A 23,004-nucleotide genomic window follows, 5' to 3' on the forward strand; every position below is an offset into this window, starting at 1 on the left:
TAGAGTTGAAGGGAAAGAGAACCACTATGTCTACCAACTTTTATGTCACTGACTGGGGAAAAAATTCACAACCAGGGTCAATATCACTTCAACAGTGCCTCTTCTTGTGTTCTCTGCAATGGTCTGGGAAATTGAAGTGATTCCAAAATGTTTTCAAAGGGCCATCCAACTTTGTTGTCTGTTAACAGTAATGGCATTCCTTTATTTTCACTGATAATTAAGGAATCTCTATTATATCAAAGGAGAGTTGCAAGAATTTTACAAGAGTCATTCCAAAAAGTTTCTAACCAATAAACTATTATTGGATTATTTGGAGAATTCAGTCTCTTGCCATGTTCATTCGTACTCGCATGGGCTGAAATGTCCTTCTTGGCTTGCCAAGTTGCCTTTGAATCCCCCATTTGTTCTAAAACAGGTATTATTAGATGTCTTAGCCACCACCACCATTTTGTGTTGGTATTTATCTTCGCTGTGCTATGTGGATGAGAGACGCTGGTGGGTTATGAGTCAGGTTTTGCCACTAAGACTCGAGTCCTGCAGACACAGCCTGGCTACATCTTGCTCTGGGACGAGACCTCATGGCCGGCTGTGAAATTCCAGACCCGGTCGCGAGGGCGTTTGGGACAGAGAAGGGTTTCGGGAGCGAAGGCTTTAAGTTGCCCTTCCAGGTGCAGAAGCTTCCACTGACCACCTCTCTTGGTCCTCTTGTCTGTAACCCCAGTTTTCACGCACATTGGAGTTCTGAGGGCAGTACTGTCTCGAAGGCAGAAACAAATGTTGTTGGTTAAGATTAGGCAAGTAATAACAATTGGTTAAAGTTAGGTTAAGGGGTTGGGTGAAGTTTAATAAATAGATGAATTGGTTAAATTTAGGGGTTGGGATGAGGTTAGAAAACAAAAAACAAACCAGCGACCTTGAGTATGGCAACCCACGTGTATCTGCAATTAATATTCAAGGTACACAAGCCTGTAACAAAAGGAGAGTTTAGACTGACCATTGTGGAAATAATACAGTCAACTGTGAGAGAAAAAAAGAAAGCGATGAAAAACTCTTTTTTTCCCATCACCAGCTTGGGTAAACCTTCCCTGAAACGTACAGGTCAATATTTGCCAGCGGCGGAAACGTGATCATCTCTAAAGCAGGCCTAGCAGGAATACAGTCAGTGCCACAGAATGCCTTTTGCGGTTAATGACGAGAGAAGAGAGAAGGTGTGTGTGTGTGTGTGTGTGTGTGTGTGTGTGTGTGTGTGTGTGTGTGTGTGTGTGTGTGTGTGTGTGTGTGTGTGTGTGTGTGTGTGTGTGTGTGTGTGTGTTTACGTCCCACTGAGCAGCCCATGTAATTTCAACATTGACATTTTGGTAATATTTGGTTGGAGAATTCAACCTTTATTCACCCACTCAAAAAGACAGCCAGAAGTTAGCTGAATTCCCAGTGTTATCACTGCACTTTCAACCATTTAAAAGCACAAAGTTCAAATGGGAATACAATGTCAAATATTTTGTATTTATATAACAACTTAATGTTATCACTGTGCTTCATCTAATAGCACATCCAAATTACATGGATTGCAGTTGAGATTAAAGGAAAGTATGATTATTATAGCAATTGTGAAAATCTACACCAATGCATGGAATCTTGCACATGCACGCTTTTTAAGATTGCATAAGAAGACATTGCTAGTTACATTAAGCCTTCTGTAATATGGCCATGGATGTGTTACTCATTTTAAGGTTGAATAAATACTGTTACATTAGTTTGTAAGATAGTGTTAACTTTCGGCTATTTACCGTATTACAAAAGTATTATTGAATTGGGTTTGGTTGGCAACGCAACCAAATATCAACATTTCAGGGATAGCTAATGCTTGGATAGTTTCATCTGAACCACTGGTTAAATCCTATTTTTTTACTTACATTTTTGGTTTAGTTGGAGACGTGAATCCAACATAGAATTTTTAACTTGTCAACAAGTTAATAGGCTATTTACTGTGTTGCAAAAGTGATACTGAATTGATACAGTGCCTTTAGAAAGTATTCACACCCCTTGACTTTTTCAAAATTGTATTGTGTTACAGCCTGAATTTAAAATGGATTTAATTTAGATTTTGTGTCACTGGCCTACACACAAGTTAAATAAAGGTTAAATACATATTTTTTAGATAAAAAAAACAATACCCCATAATGTCAAAGTGGAATTCTGTTTTTATACATTTTTACAAATTAATTTAAAATGAAAAGCTGAAATGTCTTGAGTCAATATGTATTCAACTTCTTTGTTATGGCAAGTCTAAATAAGTTCAGGAGTAAAAAGGTGCTTAAGTCACATAATAAGTTGCATGGACTCTGTGTGCAATAATAGTGTTTAACATGAATTTTGAATGACTACCTCATCTCTGTATCCCAGACGTACAATTATCTGTAAAGTCCCTCAGTCGAGCAGTGAATTTCAAACACAGATTCAACCACAAAGACCAGGGAGGTTTTCCAATGCCTCGTAAAGAAGGGCACCTATTAGTAGATGGGGGGGGGGGAAGCAGGCATTGAATATCCCTTTGAGCATGGTGAAGTTATTAATTACACTTTGAATGGTGTATCAATACACCCAGTCACTACAAAGATGCGGGCGTCCTTCCTAACTCAGTTGCCAGAGAGGAAAGAAATCACTCAGGGATTTTCCCACAAGGCCAATGTTGAAAAAAGAAGAAATTAACTTTATGTCCTGAACACAAAGCGCTATGTTTGGGGCAAATCGAACACAACACATCACTGAGTACCACTCTTCATATTTTCAAGCATGATGTTGGCTGCATCATGTTATGGGTATGCTTGTCATCGGCAAGGACTAGGGAGTTTTTGGTAACACAAAGAAATGGAATAGGATAACCTGGTTCAGTCTGCTTTCTAACAGACACTGTGAGACAAATTCACCTTTCAGCAGGACAATAACCTAAAACACAAGGCCAAATATACACTGGAGTTGCTTACCAAGACAACTCATGTTCCTGAGTGGCCTAGTTACAGTATTGACTTAAATCCGCTTCAAAATCTATGGCAAGACATGACAATGGCTGTCTAACAATGTCTAACAATGATCAACAACCAACTTGACAGAGCTTGAAGAATTTTTGAAAAAATTTGCAAACATTTCTAAAAACATGTTTTCACTTTGTCATTATGGGGCGTTGGGTGTAAATGGGTGAGAAAAAAATATTTAGAATTCAGGCTGTAACACAACAAAATATGGAATACGTCAAGGGGTAAGAATACTTTCTGAAGGTACTGTATATGTATTGTCTATTTATTGTTGAACTCTAGGTTGAATTGAAGCAATAGCTGTTGATGACTTTGCAAATCATCAAGTCAACTCAATCATCAAGTTTGCAGACGACACAACCATAGCAGGCCTGATTACCAACAATGACGAGACAGCCTACAGGGAGGAGGTGAGGGACCTGGCGGAGTGGAGCCAGGAAAATAAACTCCCTCAACGTCAACAAAACAAAGGAGCTGATCGTGGACTTCAGGAAAAAGCAGAGGGAGAACGCCCCTATCCACATTGACGGGACCGCAGTGAAGTAGGTGGAAATCTTCAAGTTCCTCAGCGTACACATCACTGACGATCTGAAATGGTCCACCCACACAGACAGTGTGGTGAAGAAGGCGCAACAGCGCCTCTTCAACCTCAGGAGGCTGAAATAATTTGGCTTGGCCCCTAAGACCCTCACAAACTTTTACAGGTGCACAATTGAGAGCATCCTGCGGGCTGTATCACCGCCTGGTACGGCAACTGCACCGACCGCAACCGCAGGCCTCTAGAGGGTGGTGCGGTCTGCCAAACGCATCACCGGGGGCACACTGCCTGCCTTACAGGAAGTGTCGATTTTAGCATGTAAATCTTGGTGGGATAAAAAAAAAAAAAAAAGTGGAATGCATACCAGCAAAGCCACTACACAACACAACATTAAACAATACATGAATTGCACTATAACAGTGACAAACGGTGCCCACAAACTATTAGGGCGTACATAAAGCTGTCCCAACAGCAGAGTCCCAACAGCAGTCCCAACACCTTAACACTGCTACACCTAGCTCACAGCGGAGTCTTGTCTGGCAGCAAAACAGCTCATTCAGCCTCATTTACTGCCTCTTAAAAAAACATAGCTGATATGGCTGACTTGCTGAAACAAATGTGGTTTTAACTGACAATTGACATGTACAAACTATGGCATAAGGGGATGACAAGCAGATAAGAGGCAATCTGTAACTTCGATGAAGACATTAATGAGCGAGCTAGGACGGACGTAGTCAATATTAACTATTTGGTCAGCACTTTTGAAGTGTACAGCGACAGAATTCAGACATGGGCCGTTCTTACAGTGTTCTCCCTGTACACCAATTCAGAACCGTAGGATAAATAAAGGGGACATATAAGTAGACAATGAAAGCTCTATCAATATTCGATGATTACATTTCTCAAAAACAGGTTATAGGCTACATGTGCACCACCAAGTCAAAATAGTAGGTGAAATTAAGAGGTGAAAATAGACCAAATTATTAGGGTGAGGCACATGGGCTCCTAACAGCTTACTACACAACATACACTTAGTATACCTTTCTTAGTTACAGTATACATATCTCCCTGGCATATTACATCATTTATGCAGCAGCATACAAGACATTGTTGGACTCTCCTTGTGCTGTGCTCACTTGAACAGGAAGGTGGCGCGGCGGTCCTTCTTGGGCAAATCTTGTCATCAAACTTTGTCATAAAAGTCTGGAATTCTCTGGATTTATGGTGCTTTCAAGGTAACTGGGAACATGGAGAAAAAAAAGGTGAATCATGATGACGTCAGTGATCTTCAGGTCGCAGCTCTAGTAAGAGGCCTGAGTTCCTGATTTACAATTCTGAGTAATATGAAAGTTCAAAACGTATTTTCCCAGTCGTAGCTCGTTTTTCCAGAGTTCCAAGTTGTCTTGAACTCACTAAAGTCAGATTTTGCAGTTCTGAGTTAACAGCTGTTTTGAGCATGGCATAAATCATGCTTCATTGACAGCATGGCCAATGTTGAATGTTTATAATTTAAAACTAGGAAAAGAGACCCTTAATCAGACTTGGGACAGCACAGCCACTCCACTGAATAGCAGGCTAATGATTGCTTTACAATGCTTGCAGTTACCCACTGATTCCTTCCAAACCAATCATTGTTGAATTTACGATTTCCAACTTGTGTAATGTTTATGGCCGATGAGCACCGATACGTTTTATCTATAATTTCTCTTCGTTATTTCTCGTCATATGACAAGGATTAAAAAGGACTTGCCAGTAGATTGTCGACTTTATTAATTATGATGACTGCTAGCTAAGATTTTGAAAGTATGATGTTGACATCCAATCAAAGCTACTGTTGATATAACGGGATTTGACGTCATTTTATCTGTGGCCAATGACCTTGAGCCTTCTTGGATGGGCACTTCTAATGTAACTCTATGGCAGCACCCAAGGGGCTAGAGTGCTTGAGCTCTACCCTATGAGTGACAGAACACTGAGCCAATCACGGCGCAAATTTCCGTATTTTCTGCTGGCTTGCCCCATCACCACTTGAGCTCCCTTACTCAAGAAAACAAAAAAGAGACCATGTTTGTGTGCAGCTTTATTAACCCAATGTAAACTAATATGTGACACATATTAATGCCAAAATAACATGCCAAACAGGCAAGCCCTTTTTTAAATTCTTGCTAAAAATGTGGGGCTCAAAACAGGTGAATGACGGGTCGCCACTGTCTCCAGGACACCTACAGCACCCGATATTACAGGAAGGCCAAAAAGATCATCAAGGATATCAACCACCCGAACCCCGCTATCATCCAGAAGGTGATGTCAGTACAGGTGCATCAAAGCTGACCGAGAGACTGAAAAACAGCTTTTATCTCGAGGCTATCAGACCGTTAAATAGCCATCACTAACCGGCTACCACCCGGTTACTCAACCCTGCACCTTAGAGGCTTCTGCCGTATATACATAAACATGGAGTCACTGGTCACATTAATGTTTACATACTGTACAGTATATAATGTATTCTATTCTACTGTATTTTAGTCAATACCACTCCGACATTGCTCGTCCTAATATTTATATATTTCTTAATTACATTATTTTACTTTTAGATTTGTGTGTATTGTTGTGAATTGTTAAATATCACTGCACTGTTGGAGCTAGGAACACAAGCATTTCACTACACCCACAATAGCATCTACTAAATATGTGTGACCAATAAAATTTTATTTTATTTGAAATGCTATAGAGGCCTAAATAGTATCATTGATGATACATGACTCATAAAGTATGGGTTACCTTTCATTTGCACTTATGAACCTACCCTTTGGAATGATTTTGATAGCAACAGTGAATATATTTTGTTATTAAGAGACCTCTTAAAACCCTGGATGGCAGACCAAATTAAAATCTGTAGATAGATCAACTCACCAGTAGGAGGTGCTACCCAGCCTTTAGTTTTTTTCTGATAGTGGATATAACGTTGAAGATCTGACGTTGTTTCAAAGGTACAAATTCAACATTTAATGCAAGGTTGGTTTATGTTGAAAATTGGTTACATGGATGACATAATCCCAGTGGTGGAAAAAGTACCCACTTGTCATACTTGAGTAAAATTAAAGATACCGTTAATAGAAAATGACTCAAGTAAAAGTGAAAGTCATCCACTAAAATACTACTTGGAGTAAAAAGTCTAAAAGTATTCGCTTTTAAATATACTTAAGTATCATAAGTAAATGTATAAATAGTTTCAAATTCCTTATATTAAGCAAACCAGGCGGCACCATTTTTATAATATTTGTTTTAATTTACAGATAGCTAGGTGCACTCTCCGTCACTCAGACATAATTTACAAATGAAGCATGTGTTTAGTGAGTCCGCCAGATCAGAGGCAGTAGGGACGAAAAGGGATATTCTGTTGATAAGTGTGTGAATTGGACCATTTTCCTGTCCTGCTAAGTATTCAAAATGTAACGAATACTTTTGGGTGTCAGGGAAAATGTATGGAGTAAAAAAGTACATTATTTTCTTTAGGAATGCAGAAAAGTAAATAGTAAAGTAAAGTACAGATACCCCCCAAAAATTACTTAAGTAGTACTTTCAAGTTTGTTTACTTAAGTACTTTACACCGCTGCTTAATCCTATGGTTCAAATTTCACCCTCAAATCCACTATATTTTACAAGTAGATTCCACGTCACAATACGTTGACAGATTGCGTTGAAACAACGTTGATTCAACTAGTTTGTGCCCAGTGTGTGTGTGTGTGTGTGTGTGTGTGTGTGTGTGTGTGTGTGTGTGTGTGTGTGTGTGTGTGTGTGTGTGTGTGTGTGTGTGTGGAAGGCTAGCATTGGGCATGGTAGTTGTCACTCACACACATTATGCAATATATAGTATTTTCTATGCTCCTATGATGCCCAGACTGTGTAATTGTTTTTGTGAGATGCAAGGCTCCCTTGCAAAAGAGACCTTGACTCAATGGGAGGGTCAGAACCTTCAAGAGACAACCAGGGAGGGTCAGCTCTCCTCAACCAATCAACCTCAACCACTCTCCTCCTCCCCTCCACCCCCTACACCAGACAGCTGAGTCCAGCCTGGAAAAGACAACACAGAAGATCCAAGATGGGAAAAATCACAAGTCTCACTTTTTTTGCACATCAGAGCCACTGTTCAGGAGCCGCACTTTCCGATTGCTAATTGGAAAAAAAGGTGTTGCTGTTCTGACACCTCAGTGAACATTGGAAAGTTTCAGTGGCAACTAATTGCAATGTCTGGCTACTTCAAGGGGCACCTTTCTTGCCCACCTAAAGTTGTGGCAGTGGCTCTGAAATCTTCAGATCAGGTCCATTTGTCCACAACAACAAAAATGTCTATCAATGTGTCTGTCTAATGCACCTTAATGCACGTTTTCCCTCATCATCTGCTCCATTCAGCCCTTTAACCACCCATTCACCATTTATCCATTCCTCCATCCCCCCATCCCATCCATCCATCCCTTCAACCATTTACTTACTCACTCTAACAAAGGACACAGAAAGTCTCCGGGCCTCCTGTAACAGTACTGAACCTGTGGGAATAAGAAGTTATTTTAAGAAAGCCACTTTTCTCTCTTTTTGACTTCTCTTTTGAGGCAGCAGGACTGAAAATGCTCTTGGGCTACTTGTGCACATAATCTGTGCAGACACTGGCCCTGTTTGCCCAAGCCTGGCCTGGCATGCCTTGGCATGGAGTTAAGACAGTGGAGTGAAAACACATCCAGCAATGTGCAGTGGTGGGAAAACTACACAATTATCAAAAGGAAAGATACCTTTAATAGAAAATGACTCAAGTAAAAGTCACCCAGTAAAATACCACTTGAGTAAAAAATCTAAAAGTATTTGGTTTTAAATATACTTAAGTATCGAAAGTAAAAGTATAAATCATTTCACATTCCTTACATTAAGCAAACCAGACGGCACGATTTTCTTGTTTTTTAAATTTATGGATAGCCAGGGGCACACTCCAACAGACATCATTTACAAATGAAGCATTTTTGTGTTTAGTAAGTCCACCAGATCAGAGGCAGTAGGGATGACCAGGGATGTTCTCGTGATAAGTATGTGAATTGGACCATTTTCTTCTCCAGCTAAGCATTCGAAATGTAACGAGTGCTTTTGGGTGTCAGGAAAAATGTATGGAGTAAAAAGTACATTATTTTCTTTAGGAATGTAGTGGAGTAAATAGTAATGTAAAGTACAGATACCCCAAAAAACTACTTAAGTAGTACTTTAAAGTATTTTTACATAAGTACTTCACACCACTAGAAATGTGGCACTTTTATCTTCTCCAAAACGTTGTAGTGCCCACAACTGTACTGTACATCCCCAATACCCCTTGACAAGCCTCTCTATTTGCTCAAAAGGTGAGCAAGACTGAAGAGCAAAAATGCAATTCTATGGAGTAAGAGTTTGACAATGCATGGTTTATGTTATCAATACCACAATATACCGTACATAATCTGTCAACACTTTTCCCCAAAGATAAACACTGAAAAGAGGTGTTACAAAAGGGTGAGTGATCTTTAAGGATTGAAATATACAATTCTTCATTTGATTCTTTTTAAATTACAATACAAACCTGACTGCCTAATATAGCCAATTACATACAGTGCATTCAGAAAGTATTAAGACCCCTTCACTTTTTCCATATTTTGTTGCGTTACAGCCTTATTCTAAAATGAAAAAACAAATAAAACATCTCACAATCTATAAGCAATACCACATAATGACAAAGTGAAAATCATTTTTTTGTAATTTTTGAAAATGTATTAATAATAAAAAGCAGAAATAACTTATTTACATAATAATTCAGACCCTTTACTATGAGACTCAATTAAATTGATTGGACATGATTTGGAAAAGCACACGCCTGTCTATATAAGGTCCCACAGTTGACTGCATCTCAGAGCATAAACCAAGCCATGAGAAACAATATTCTCTGGTCTAATGAAACCAAGATTGAACTCTTTGGCCTTTATGCCAAGCGTCACATCTGAAGGAAACCTGCCACCATCCCTACAGTGAAGTATGGTGACAGCATCATGCTGTGGGGATGTTTTTCAGCAGCAGGGACTGGGAGTCTAGTCAGGATTGAGGGACAGATGAACCGAGCAAACTACAGAGAGATCCTTGATGAAAACCTGCTCCCGAGCACTCAGGACCTCAGACTGGAGCGAAGGTTCACCTTCCAACAGGACAACGACCCTGAGCACACAGCCAAGACAACGCAGGAGTGGCTTCGGGACAAGTCTCTGAATGTCCTTGAGTGGCCCAGCCAGAGCCTGGACTTGAACCCAATCGAGCATCGCTGGAGAGAACTGAAAATAGCTGTGAAGCAACTCTCCCCACCCAACCTGACAGAGCTTGAGAGGATCTGCAGAGAAGAATGGGAGAAACTCCCCAAATAAAGGTGTGCCAAGCTTGTAGCGTCATACCCAAAATATTCAAGGCTGTAATCGCTGCCAAAGGTGCTTCAACAAAGTACTGAGTAAAGGGTCTGAATACTTATGTACAGTAAATGTGATATTTACGTTTGTTTTATTTTTAATACATTTGCAAAAATTGAAAACATGAAAACCTGTTTTTGCTTTGTCATTATCGGGTATTGTGTGTAGATTGATTAATAAAAAAAACTATTTAATCAATTTTAATATAAGGCTGTAACGTAACAAAATGTGGAAAAAGTGAAGGGGTCTGAATACTTTCCGAATGCACTGTACATATCAAGTGTGCTATCACTATCCAAAATAACAATTTCTTTACATCTGTAAAGAAGGTAAATCTGTAAAGAAGGTCAATCCTGAGCTGATATTTTACTGTTTTAGACATGTGTTTTTGTTATTTTGTTAATCTATTATTGTTTTATGGTAAAGTGTATTGGGATTTTAAATGCACTAGTTTTGCTCGTTGGGCGATGGGCCTCAGGTAAGGATCCCTTCAAATGCAGCCTACTGCTGCTTATTCATCTCTGTAAAAGCTTAATTTCCACGTTTTTCTCCGATAAAAATTACATCTCACTACAATAGACAAATAGTGCATGAATTGTTATGCAGACAGAGAAGAGATCAGAGAAAGCAGACAAGCAGACAAACAGACAAATATAAAAGGAAAAACAATAGTCTGTCTAACGATGATACCAAATGCACCTGACAAACAAATATGGCACGTGTAGAAAGGCATGCAGCAACTCACTAGTCATTGGGTTCTTTATTACAACCACTGATAAATTAAATCACCAATCATGCTAAAAGTACATGTTATTTCTTCATGAGCAATGGATCAATGTTCCATTGGTAATTGTGTCATCAGACCAGTTTACACACAATGATTCTTTAACCCCAACTAAATGTACGTAGCTAAGTCTTCAGACATCAGTCAATCAAACAAGGGATTCAGGGGAGATTCAAATAGGTCATTGGAGATCACTTGAATGGAGCCTTGATATGGATCCATGGCAGGAATCTGGATAAGTGCTGCTCTCACTGTTAGACACCATAGATCTAACAGTTCCAGTTCACAAGATGGTCTCTAGTTCCTTTAGAGACAAAGAGCAGCAGGGGTCCTCGTCTCCCAGCCGCTGGGGCACAGAGACTGCAGTCTCTGTCTTGGCCACCTTGTCTCCACCACCTCCTTGGATCCCCTCGCTAGCAGCCCCGGGGTGCCTGGGAAAGGCACCAACAGCGGCCCCAGCTCCAGCCCCCACCCCAGGCCTCCAAATGACAAGTTTCTGCCTGGGGGTCTCCGTGTTGCTGGGCGCGTAACCTGGCAGGTTGGTGAGTGGGTGGAAGGTGGAGGTGAGGCGTGGCTGCCTGCTTCCCCCTCCCCCATAGCTTCCCCCAGCTCCTCCCACCCCGGGGGCCCCTCCCCCATTCAGGGACATTCCTCTGGGATTGGCCACAGTCAGACTCACGCTGTGGGTGGTGGTGTGTGACATCATGCCGCCATAGTAGCAGCTGCCCCCGCCCCCACTGCTGGTCACCCGGGTCTTCTGTTTGAGGTCCAGGGCCAGGCTCCGCCGTAGCCATGCCTTCTTTACCTCCGCCTGCACCTGGGAAGACAGGTTTTAAAGTTGAATCTTATAAAAATCTGTTAAATTTTCTGACAAGCGAACACTTAGATATGCTCGTTTTCATAAATTCATAGATTGTTTGGAAATGACAGACTAAGGCATTTGTGAAAATTCTATAGCAATAAACAATGAGAAAGCGGCCGTGTGTTTGGACAATTAATAAACACTGCTGTAAATAAAACCGAATAAAAACATCTGTCTCATCCAGGACCGGAGTCTACGCAGACAGGTGCACCATAACCAATCAGAGCTACAGTAGCCCTTTATGCAAAAAAGGTATTTGCCACACGGGCCTGCCATCATTCACTTTGAACTGGACTGTGTGTTTACAGGCAGTAGTAACAGCACGACTTTAGATTATTAGAACGCATTCGGCAAAAGCCACAAAAATATGTAAATATCACGGGAGTCCTCTTACATTTGGGAACTTTACAGTCCTATTGATCAAACAACCATGAAAAGGTAGGCTCTCTCTCCCTCTCTCCCTGCCTGGCTGTGGGGCACGCAGCCAGGCAGACAATTGCCTGTCAAGCATTGTTCAGGGCTTAAAACATCAACACAGCCACAGCGCTCCTTGATTAAGTGATTATTGTGCATCTGAACAAATTATTAGATGATGTGTGTAACTTTTGATTATATCTTCATCTCGACAAAACAATTTTTGTTATGTAGTGACTATGAGATAAGTCGTGACCTCGACATAACAAGGGGAAATGATTTTTTATTCATATGTCCTCTCTGGACTTCCGTAGATATTCAAAATGAGGTAGGTTGTTCTGCATTTACCTCCCCATTGCAGAAACAGTAGATGAATGCCACAAAGAATCCCTGAAAAGATAAAAGGGAAAAAGCCCAAGTTTAGAAAAAGGAAATACATTTAGTGCTGTTCAACATTTATGAACAGGATTTTTAGGATATAACATAAATCTGCCATCAATAGTCATCAACAGTTGATGGACAATAGCCTGCATAAATTTGGCAGATTAGCCCTTTTTCGTCATGAGTTTTGTTCTGGAGGCAGCTCTGCAGAGTGGTGTCTAGCTGACACAGCCACAAAAAAACACACTGCTAACCATAATGCCTAACCCTAACCCTTCTTTAGGGCTAGGCCCCTTTTTTTTCTCAATTTCCGCCTGAATGACGTGCCCAAAGTAAACAGCCTGTTCCTCAGGCCCTGAAGTCAGGATATACATATAATTGGTACCATTGGAAAGAAAACACTTTGAAGTTTGAAGAAATGTTAAAATAATGTAGGAGAATATAACACAATAGATATGGTAGAAGAAAATCCAAAGAAAAACCAAGCAGAATTTTTTTGTTGTTCAGAGACTATCCTCTTAGAATGGCAAGTATAAGGTCAAATTGATAATTAGCGCCCTGGATGCAATTCCTATGGCTTCCACAGGGTGTCAGCAGTCTATGTTCAAGGTTTCAGGCTTGTAACTTCAAAAACAAATACGAAATATCAGTTTTAGTACAGGGACACAGTCTTGGAAATTCGTGTTTGCGTGTGCCATGAAGACAGGACGCACCTGCTAAAACCAGTTACCTATTGAACATACTTCTTTCCATAAGAAATATTATAGTTTGATTACATTTTAGGGTATCTGACGAGTAAATAGAAACATATTTTGACTTTTTGAAACAAAGAATCGATTTTCACGAGTGGATTACTCAAATCGATGGTGCCAACTAAACAGACTTTCTGGGATATAAAGAAGGATTTTATCTAACAAAACAACACTAAATGTTATAGCTGGAACCCTTTGGATGACAAATCAGAGGAAGATTTTCAAAAAGTAAGTGAATATTTATTCGCTATTTGTGAATTTAAATATTTTAATGTGGGGCGCCGTCGTCAAACAATCGCATGACATGTTTTTGCTGTAATAGCTACTGTAAATCGGACAGTGCAGTTAAATTAACAAGAATATAAGCTTTTAACTGATATAAGACACTTATATGTACCTAAATGTTTATATCCATAATTTATGATTATTTAGTTTCACAGGAAGTTGTCGCGTTAGCGGGACGCCTATCCCAAATTAAATTAAGACCAAATATCAAATGTTTGGTATTATGAATTTTTACAATATAGCCAATTGTTATTTTTCAGCTGGCCTATCTATGGGGAAATCCCTCAGTTCTGCCTCCAGGACAAGACTCATGACAATAAACGTCAACCTGCGATCAAAACACAAAAAAATATATGTTTTTCTCTCAGGGAGTATTTGCCCTTTGGGGTGTCTGACCTGGGAAGAGTTGAAGAACATCTCGTAGTGCATCTGCACCTGCCACAACAGGCCCGTAACCTCAGTGTAGGGTAGAGCCATAAACACCATATAGTGCACTCCAAACAAGGGCATCAGGACAAGGGTGGATTTCAACAGCTTCCTGTGGACAGTAGCAGACACAATTTTACAGATAATATTACAGCATTATAATATGCTATTTATCTATGTTTGAATAAAGTGGCCTTGATTTAGAGAAACGTGAAGCTATGTAAGACAACATAGGATTTATCATCAAGACACAGCCATTGTATTCCCATACCATGCATGGTGATTTCTGATTTCAAATTATATTTTTCAAAACACACATTTACAGTCACGTGTCATGCAATCAGGAAAAACTAGCCTAGGCTCTATCGCAAGTGAAGAAATGGTGGGTTGTATCATATGCATAAAGCATGTATCCATTCATTTATCCATGCTATTACTAGTACAGTTTATTACAAGTGCATTACTAGTTGATTACTAGTCTATTGTCAGTCTTTTACTGTTTATTATTAGTCTAATGCAGTCCCTCACCTGTACTGCTGACGGGGGTCCAGTTTGCCTGTGTTGGTCTCCCACAGCTTAGAGGCCAACACTCGTATGATGTTGAGGAACAGGAAGAAGTTCACCTGTAGGAAGAGTTAGAAATACATGTAAGGTGTCCATATTAAGACAGCGTCAGAGTCACAAGGAGTTGGTGTAACAGTCATTCTGACTTCGGACACCGTATTCATGGTATAAAGTTGAAGATCAGCGGAAAGCGGGAGACATCCAATAAATAGTACCTTTCAGCTTTTGAGTTTATTTGTATTGTGTCAAATAAAACGTTTGATGTGAAATCAAGGACGCTATCAAACCATTAAAAAAAGGGACAAGAGACCAATGCTTGTGAAGTGCATGAGTCTAGGTGAAAAGGAAATATTTGCTTACTACAATGGCTGCAAGAATTGGGACTTGATAGATCCACTTCAGATTTCCCGCACTGATGTCCCAGCACCTGCAAATGTGTGTAGAATAGCTACTGTTAAGTGTGATTATTCACTTCAATGTGATGTACACACAATTATGTATAAAGGGACTCACTGTGTGTCTGCCAATGATGCTCGCGCACTGACCCAAATGGACACAAACACCGCAGGGACACCTATGAGAGAGGGAGGCAAGAGAGGGTGAAATAGATTAAATGTTGAATAATGTTGAAATCCCATCTGTGCTATCTTACATACACAACAACGGTGTCTTTCCAGGGGGTCTTTTCCAGTGGCAGAAAAAGTACCCAATTGTTACACTTGAGTAAAAGGAAAGACACTTTAAAGAAAATGACTCAAGTAAAAGTAAAAGTCACCCAGTAAAATCCTACCTGAGGAAAAGTCTAAAAGTATTTGGTTTTAAATATACTTATGTATTAAAAATAAATGGAATTGTTCAAATATACTTAAGTATCAAAAGTAAAAATCATTTAAAATTCCTTATATTAAACAAACCAGACGGCACCATTTTCTTTGTTTTGTTTAATTTACGGATAGCAAAGGGCATGCTCCAACACTCAGACATAATTTGCAAACAAAGCATGTGTTTAGTGAGTCCACCAGATATTTTTGTTATTTTGTATTTAACCTTTATTTAACTAGGCAACAGATCAGAGGCAGTAGAGATGGCAAGGGATGTTCTCTTGATAAGTGTGTGAATTAGACTAGTTTCCTGTCCTGCTAAGCATTCAAAATGTAACAAGTACTTTTGGGTGTTAGGGAAAATGTGTGAAGTAAAAAGACATAATTGACATAATTGTCTTTAGGAATGTAGTGAAGTAAAAGTAAAAGTAGTCAAAAATATGAATAGTAAAGTTCAGTACAGATACCTAAAAAAACAACTTAAGTAGTACTTAAGTATTTTTTACTCAAGTAATTTACACCACTGGTCTTTTCCTGCAGGTGCACTACTCACATAATCTGATCTCGCAACACATGGAGGAGTGTTTAAAGAGGCAATCTGTGGCTACTTTTAAACCCTTTTTTGGATTTTTAGATTAATGATATACAGTGGGGAGAACAAGTATTTGATACACTGCCGATTTTGCAAGTTTTCCTACTTACAAAGCATGTAGAGGTCTGTCATTTTTATCATAGGTACACTTCAACTGTGAGAGACGGAATCTAAAACAAAAATCCAGAAAATCACATTGTATGATTTTTAAGTAAATAATTTGCATTTTATTGCATGACATAAGTATTTGATCACCTACCAATCAGTAAGAATTCCGGCTCTCACAGACCTGTTAGTTTTTCTTTAAGAAGCCCTCCTGTTCTTCACTCATTACCTGTATTAACTGCACCTGTTTGAACTCGTTACCTGTATGAAAGACACCTGTCCACACACTCAATCAAACAGACTCCAACCTCTCCACAATGGCCAAGACCAGAGAGCTGTGTAAGGACATCAGGGATACAATTGTAGACCTGCACAAGGCTGGGATGGGCTACAGGACAATAGGCAAGCAGCTTGGTGAGAAGGCAACAACTGTTGGCGCAATTATTAGAAAATGGAAGAAGTTCAAGATGATGGTCAATCACCCTCGGTCTGGGGCTCCATGCAAGATCTCACCTCGTGGGGCATCAATGATCATGAGGAAGGTGAGGGATCAGCCCAGAACTACACGGCAGGACCTGGTCAATGACCTGAAGAGAGCTGGGACCACAGTCTCAAAGAAAACCATTAGTAACACACCATGCCGTCATGGATTAAAATCCTGCAGCGCACGCAAGGTCCCCCTGCTCAAGCCAGCGCATGTCCAGGCCCATCTGAAGTTTGCCAATGACCATCTGGATGATCCAGAGGAGGAATGGGAGAAGGTCATGTGGTCTGATGAGACAAAAATAGAGCTTTTTGGTCTAAACTCCACTCGCCGTGTTTGGAGGAAGAAGAAGGATGAGTACAACCCCAAGAACACCATCCCAACCGTGAAGCATGGAGGTGGAAACATCATTCTTTGGGGATGTTTTTCTGCAAAGGGGACAGGACGACTGCACCGTATTGAGGGGAGGATGGATGGGGCCATGTATCGCGAGATCTTGGCCAACAACCTCCTTCCCTCAGTAAGAGCATTGAAGATGGGTCGTGGCTGGTTCTTCCAGCATGACAACGACCCGAAACACACAGCCAGGGCAACTAAGGAGTGGCTCCGTAAGAAGCATCTCAAGGTCCTGGAGTGGCCTAGCCAGTCTCCAGACCTGAACCCAATAGAAAATCTTTGGAGGGAGCTGAAAGTCCGTATTGCCCAGCGACAGCCCCGAAACCTGAAGGATCTGGAGAAGGTCTGTATGGAGGAGTGGGCCAAAATCCCTGCTGCAGTGTGTGCAAACCTGGTCAAGAACTACAGGAAACGTATGATCTCTGTAATTGCACACAAAGGTTTCTGTACCAAATATTAAGTTCTGCTTTTCTGATGTATCAAATACTTATGTCATGCAATAAAATGCAAATTATTTACTTAAAAATCATACAATGTGATTTTCTGGATTTTTGTTTTAGATTCCGTCTCTCACAGTTGAAGTGTACCTATGATAAAAATGACAGACCTCTACATGCTTTGTAAGTAGGAAAACCTGCAAAATCGGCAGTGTATCAAATACTTGTTCTCCCCACTGTATACCCAGTGGCGACCAGTCATTCAGGGCAGTTGTTTTGAGCCCCACATTTTTAGCATTAACATGTTTTGCATGTTCTTTTGGCATTAATACATGTCACATATCAGTTTACAATGTAAAAATAATATATATCATTGAGTTAATAAAGCTGCATACAAACAGGGTCTCTTTTTTGTTTTCTTGAGTAAGGCAGCTCCAAAATGCAGGTGTTTCAGCCTAGCGCAGTGCTTTCTGTGGTGGTGAGGCAAGCCAGTAGAAAATACAGAGCGTTGCGCTGTGATTGGCTCAGTGTGTGGCCACAGATAAAATTACGTCAAATCACGTCATATGCACAGTAGCTTTGATTGGACTGATCATGTCAACATCATACTTTCACAATCTTAGCTAGCAGTCATCATGTTGAATCAAGTCGACAATCTACTGGCAAATCCTTTTAAATCCTTGTCATATGAAGAGAAATAATGAAGAGAAATTATAGATAAAACATATCAGTGCTCATCGGCCATTGGACATAAACATTTCACAACAAGTTGGAAGTCGCAAATTCAACAATGAGTGGTTTGGAAGGAATCAGTGACAGTGGCTCTGTGGTCCCAAATCTGCGATTAAGGGGTTATTTTCCAAGTTTAAAATGATAAACATCCAACATTGGCCATGCTGTCAATGAAGCATGATTTGTGCCACGCTCAAAACAACTGTTAACTCGAAGGACTGCCACGCCACCTTCCTGTTCAAGTGAGCCAAGCACAACAATGTGAGTCCAAAAAAATATTGCTTGCTGCTTCATAAATGATGTAATATGCCAGGGAGATATGTATACTGTAACTAAGAAAGTAATGCTAAGTGTATGTTGTGTAGTAAGATGTTAGTAGCCCATGTGCCTCACCCTAATAATTTGGTATATTTACCCCTCTTAATTTCGCCTACTGTTCTGACTGTTCTACTGTAGTCTATAACCTGTTTTAGAGAAATGTAATCATCAAATATTATAAGAGCTTTCATTGTCTGCTTATATGCCCCCTTTATTTATCCTACGGTTCTAACTTGGTGTACAGGGAGAGCACTGTAAGAACGGCCCATGTTCTGAATTCTGTTGTTGTACATTTCAGAAGTGCTAAACAGATTGTTATATTGACCAATATAACAGTCCTAGCTCGGTCATTGTCTTAATCGAAATTATGGATTGCCTCTTATGCGCTTGTCGTCCCCTTATGCCATAGTTTGTACATCTCAATTGTCATTAGAAACCACATTTGTTTAAGCAAGTCAGCCATATCAGCTATGTTTTTTTTAAAGACAGTAAATGAGGCTGAATGAACGGTTTTGCTGCCAGACAAGGCTCTGCTGATAGCCAGGTTTAACAGTGGTAAGATGTTGGGACTGCTGTTGGAACAGCTTTATGTAGACCCTAACAGTTTCTGGGCACCGTTTGCCACTGTTATAGTGCAATTAATGTATTGTTTACTGTTGTGTTGTGTAGTGGCTTTGCTGGCATGCATTCCCCTTTTTAGATTTTTTGCCCCACCAACATTTACATGCTAAAATCGCCACTGTATATACCCATTGATTCTTGAAGAATATCACTAATAAATGCCTCATTAGTTTAGTAAACAATGTAAATTTGGAACAAACACTGTATTGCCTCAAGACATGATTAAAACTATAATTTTGAAATCATGGACGGCCAGTCCTTAGTATGGCCTGTCCTTGCAGCCTTAGCTCTGTCTATGATTTTGAGAGTGGTTACATTTCTCCAGCCCCATCCCCAGCTGTTTACTGAAACAGTGATGGGGTGCACGCTTTGTTATTGTTTTGTGCTGCAGATTGCCACTTTAACGCCTCAGGAACCCAATTCATACGATATATCAATCTTCTGAAATGGCTACAAAAAATACAACTCGAAACGTCAATGGGCTGAATCACTGGTCTACACGTGTAGAAAAAAAGGTACCATAAAACCTTAAAGGATTCTTTGGCAATCCCTGGAGAACCATTATTTGGTTCCATAGTAGAACCCTTTTTGGTTCTAGAACCTTCTTAGGTTCAAGGTAGAACCGTTTCATCATAAAGAGTTTTTTGAGGGTACCTCGTTAGGTGCAATGGTCCTACCTGGAACCAGAAAGTTGTATCCTGCAGGGAGTGTAGAAAAACTCACCCCAGCCGATGATGGTGAGCGCCCACAGGTAGTTCTTGTCTGAGAGGAAGGCCATGAAGATGAGGCTGTGCAGGTACAGCCCCTCCACCAGGATCCAGTAGTGATTGGTCGCCAGGAAATACAGGAAAAGAGTAACGGCCACCTTACAGCCCACCTATAGGGTGACAGAGAGATGTTCATATAGTTAATAAGGGACTTGGGACATTCAACATATCATCAGATAATGGTTCCAATGGATCAATGGGTTAGAGTAGGTGGGGAAAACTACGGTTTCAATCCGTAGCTTAAACTACGGATTGGACCTATATATTTTCCAATAACTGCCCTTTTTCTGCCCCCCTGGGATAGAGCACGGTGTAAGGAACATCGAATTGTGGGATTGAATCCCACATGGGCCACATATACTGAATGTTTGTGTCACTGTCAATGTTGACATTTCTGTAATTAACTTTGGATAAAATCCTCTGCTAAATGAATATCTTATTTTTACTTGACATTTTCAGAGACATCAAGACTTGGGAGGAGTTTCATCACAGGGCCTATCACCAAGGGCAACTGAACACAAAAACCAACATCTCTAGTTGAAAACTGTGTCATCGATTTTGGTCAGAAACATTTATTCCAGTGCCAAAACTGACAAAAAAGTGTAAGTAGGATAACTTTGGTCATAAAGTCAATATATTCCAAAACAGAGTTTTGTGTGAGATTAGTGTAAATGAGATCGCAACAACTTACTTGAGGGCTGGGTTTTGATTTTGATCATTCCCACTTGCCCACTAACAGGATGGTAACGCCTAGGGAGAATTGTCATGCACGGAGTTTGCACACTATCCAATCGTACGGCAGAACCTACAGACAGTGAGACAGACCTGCCCACATTACGCAGCGCCTCAGACTTGTTTAGATAAGACAACACATTGCCAATGTTATGTTAAAAGAACACTTGGTCCCTAAGCCCTTGATGGAGTGGCCACTGCTGATGTGTTTGATAGTGACCACTCAAGTCTACCACTGTTTTAGGAAAAATGAGAATTGAGACAATGCGCATCCCGACTGCCACTTGTCAATATTTCTCAATTCAAAACCTATTGGCGAGCATCCAATTTGGATATAAATGACCTCAAATTAAAGCTGAAAGTCTGCACTTTCAGCTCATATTCATTATTTAATTTCAACTCCAATATGCTGTGGTAGACAGCTAAAATAATAATAACTTGGTCAATGTCCAAATATTTATGGACCTGACTGTATACAAGGGGGTACCGGTACCAAGTCAATGTGCGGGGGTTCAGGTTAGTCGAGGTAATTTGTACATGTAGTTAAGGGTAAAGTGACTGTGTAGATAATAAACAGCAAGTAGCAGCACTGTAAAAAAACAATGCGGGGGGGGGTCAATGCAAATAGTCTGGGTAGCCATTTGATTAAATGTTCAGCAGTCTTATGGCTTGGGGGTAGAAGGTGTTAAGGAGCCTTTTGGACCTAGACTTGGCACTCTGGTACAGCTTGCAGTGCTGTAGCAGAGAGAACAGTCTACGACTTGGGTGACTGGAGTCTTTGACAATTTTTTGGGCCTTCCTCTGACACCGCCTAGTATATAGGTCCTGGATGGCAGGAAGCTTGGCCCCAGTGATGTACTGGGCAGTACGCACTACCCTCTGTAGCGCTTTACAGTCGGATGCTGAGCAGTTGCCATACCAGGCGGTGATGCAACCAGTCAGGATGCTCTCGATGGTGCAGCTGTAGAACTTTTTTAGGATCTGGGGACCCATGCCAAATCTTTTCAGTCTCCTGAAGGGAAAAGGTGTTGTCGTGCCCTCTTCAAGACATTCTTGGTGTGTTTTGACCATGATAGTTTGTTGGTGATGTGGACACCAAGGAATTTGAAACTGTCACCCGCTCCACTATAGCCCCGTCGATGTGAATGGGGGCGTGTTCGGCCCTCCTTTTCCTGTAGGCCACGATCATCTCCTTTGTCTTGCTCATGTTGAGGGAGAGGTTGTTGTCCTGGCACCACACATAAAAGGCATTTAGCTCATCTGGTAGGCTCGTGTTACTGGGCAGCTTGCGGCTGGGTTTACCTTTGTAGTCCGTAATAGTTTGAAAGCCCTGTCACATCCAACGAGTGTCAGAGCCGGTGTAGTAGGATTCAATCTTAGTCCTGTATTGACACTTTGACAGTTTGATTGTTCGTCTGAGGGCATAGCGGGATTTCTTATAAGCGTCTGGATTAGTGTCCCGCTACTTGAAAGCGGCAGCTCTAGCCTTTAGCTCGGTGTGGATTTTGCCTGTAATTCATAGCTTCTGGTTGGGATATGTACGTACGGTCACTGTGGGGACCACATCATTGATGCACTTATTGATGAAGCCAGTGACTGAGGTGGTATACTCCTTAATGCCATTGGATGAATCGCGGAACATATTCCAGTCTTTGCTAGCAAAACAGTCCTGTAGCGTAGCATCCGCGTCATCTGACCATTCCGTATTGAGCGAGTCACTGGTACTTCTTGCTTTAGTTTTTGCTTATAAGCAGGAATCGGGAGGATAGAATTATGGTCAGATTTTCAAAAAGGAGGGCGAGGGAGAGCTTTGTACGCATCTGTGTGGAGTAAATGTGGTCTATGGTGATTCAAGAGGGACAAACAACAATAGCAAACATAACGCACCCACATCGAACCACATTTCTTAATGAGCAGCAGAAAAGCCCAGGGAAAATCTGTGAGTTCAGCAACACTTTAAGAAAAATTCTATGTATTATTCTATGTAAAATTCTTCCTCCTATATGTGCAGGTGTGGGGGTACTACTTATATCTTACTGTTAACTGTTGTTTGTTTCCTACTGTATTTTTCTATGTGGTTTATGTATGTGTGAGCTGTGGGAAGATGTTCCTCGTGTAGGACAATAAACTTCAATCTAATCTAATTTTCGTCAGTACAGAAGTGCACAGTACCATATGGGGTCTCTCTGCCAATTCCTCTGCTTCAGTCTTTCCGTCGTCAGACATGGCATAGAGGACAGCATCCTTCACAAAGATACTGATGGCCCGAAACACAAAGGAGGTGAAGAGGTGAATGTGGATGTAGTTCCGTGTACAGTGGAGACGCCTGAAGGGAAGAGAGAGAGAGCGAGAGCGAGAGATAGTAATGTTTGCAATGCTTCTTTCACTAAATCAAACAACAGCTCAAATAAACGTTTCTCATAGTAACCATCCAGAACATGTGAAACAAACAAGAAAAACGAATCCTCCAAAACGACCCACTGAAGACACATCAGAT

At 40.7% G+C, this 23,004-nt stretch overlaps 1 protein-coding gene across 1 annotated transcript in view; it reads right to left on the bottom strand.

Annotated features, from left to right (window-relative positions):
* Nucleotides 1–8,424: 8,424 nt before the first annotated feature.
* pth3r (parathyroid hormone 3 receptor) overlaps nt 8,425–23,004 on the bottom strand; it is an 80,553-nt gene continuing 65,973 nt past the window's right edge. Inside the window, exons 6-13 of the mRNA XM_071392489.1 lie at nt 22,680–22,833; nt 19,732–19,885; nt 15,016–15,076; nt 14,863–14,929; nt 14,467–14,561; nt 13,909–14,050; nt 12,443–12,484; nt 8,425–11,635 (exon numbers count right to left, since the gene is read on the bottom strand). Coding sequence (XP_071248590.1) covers nt 11,102–11,635; nt 12,443–12,484; nt 13,909–14,050; nt 14,467–14,561; nt 14,863–14,929; nt 15,016–15,076; nt 19,732–19,885; nt 22,680–22,833 — 1,249 coding nt within the window. The 3' untranslated portion in view covers nt 8,425–11,101. The remainder of the gene's footprint in view (nt 11,636–12,442; nt 12,485–13,908; nt 14,051–14,466; nt 14,562–14,862; nt 14,930–15,015; nt 15,077–19,731; nt 19,886–22,679; nt 22,834–23,004) is intronic.

The sequence above is a fragment of the Salvelinus alpinus genome, chromosome 3, assembly GCF_045679555.1.
Source record: "Salvelinus alpinus chromosome 3, SLU_Salpinus.1, whole genome shotgun sequence".
Lineage (NCBI taxonomy): Eukaryota > Metazoa > Chordata > Actinopteri > Salmoniformes > Salmonidae > Salvelinus > Salvelinus alpinus.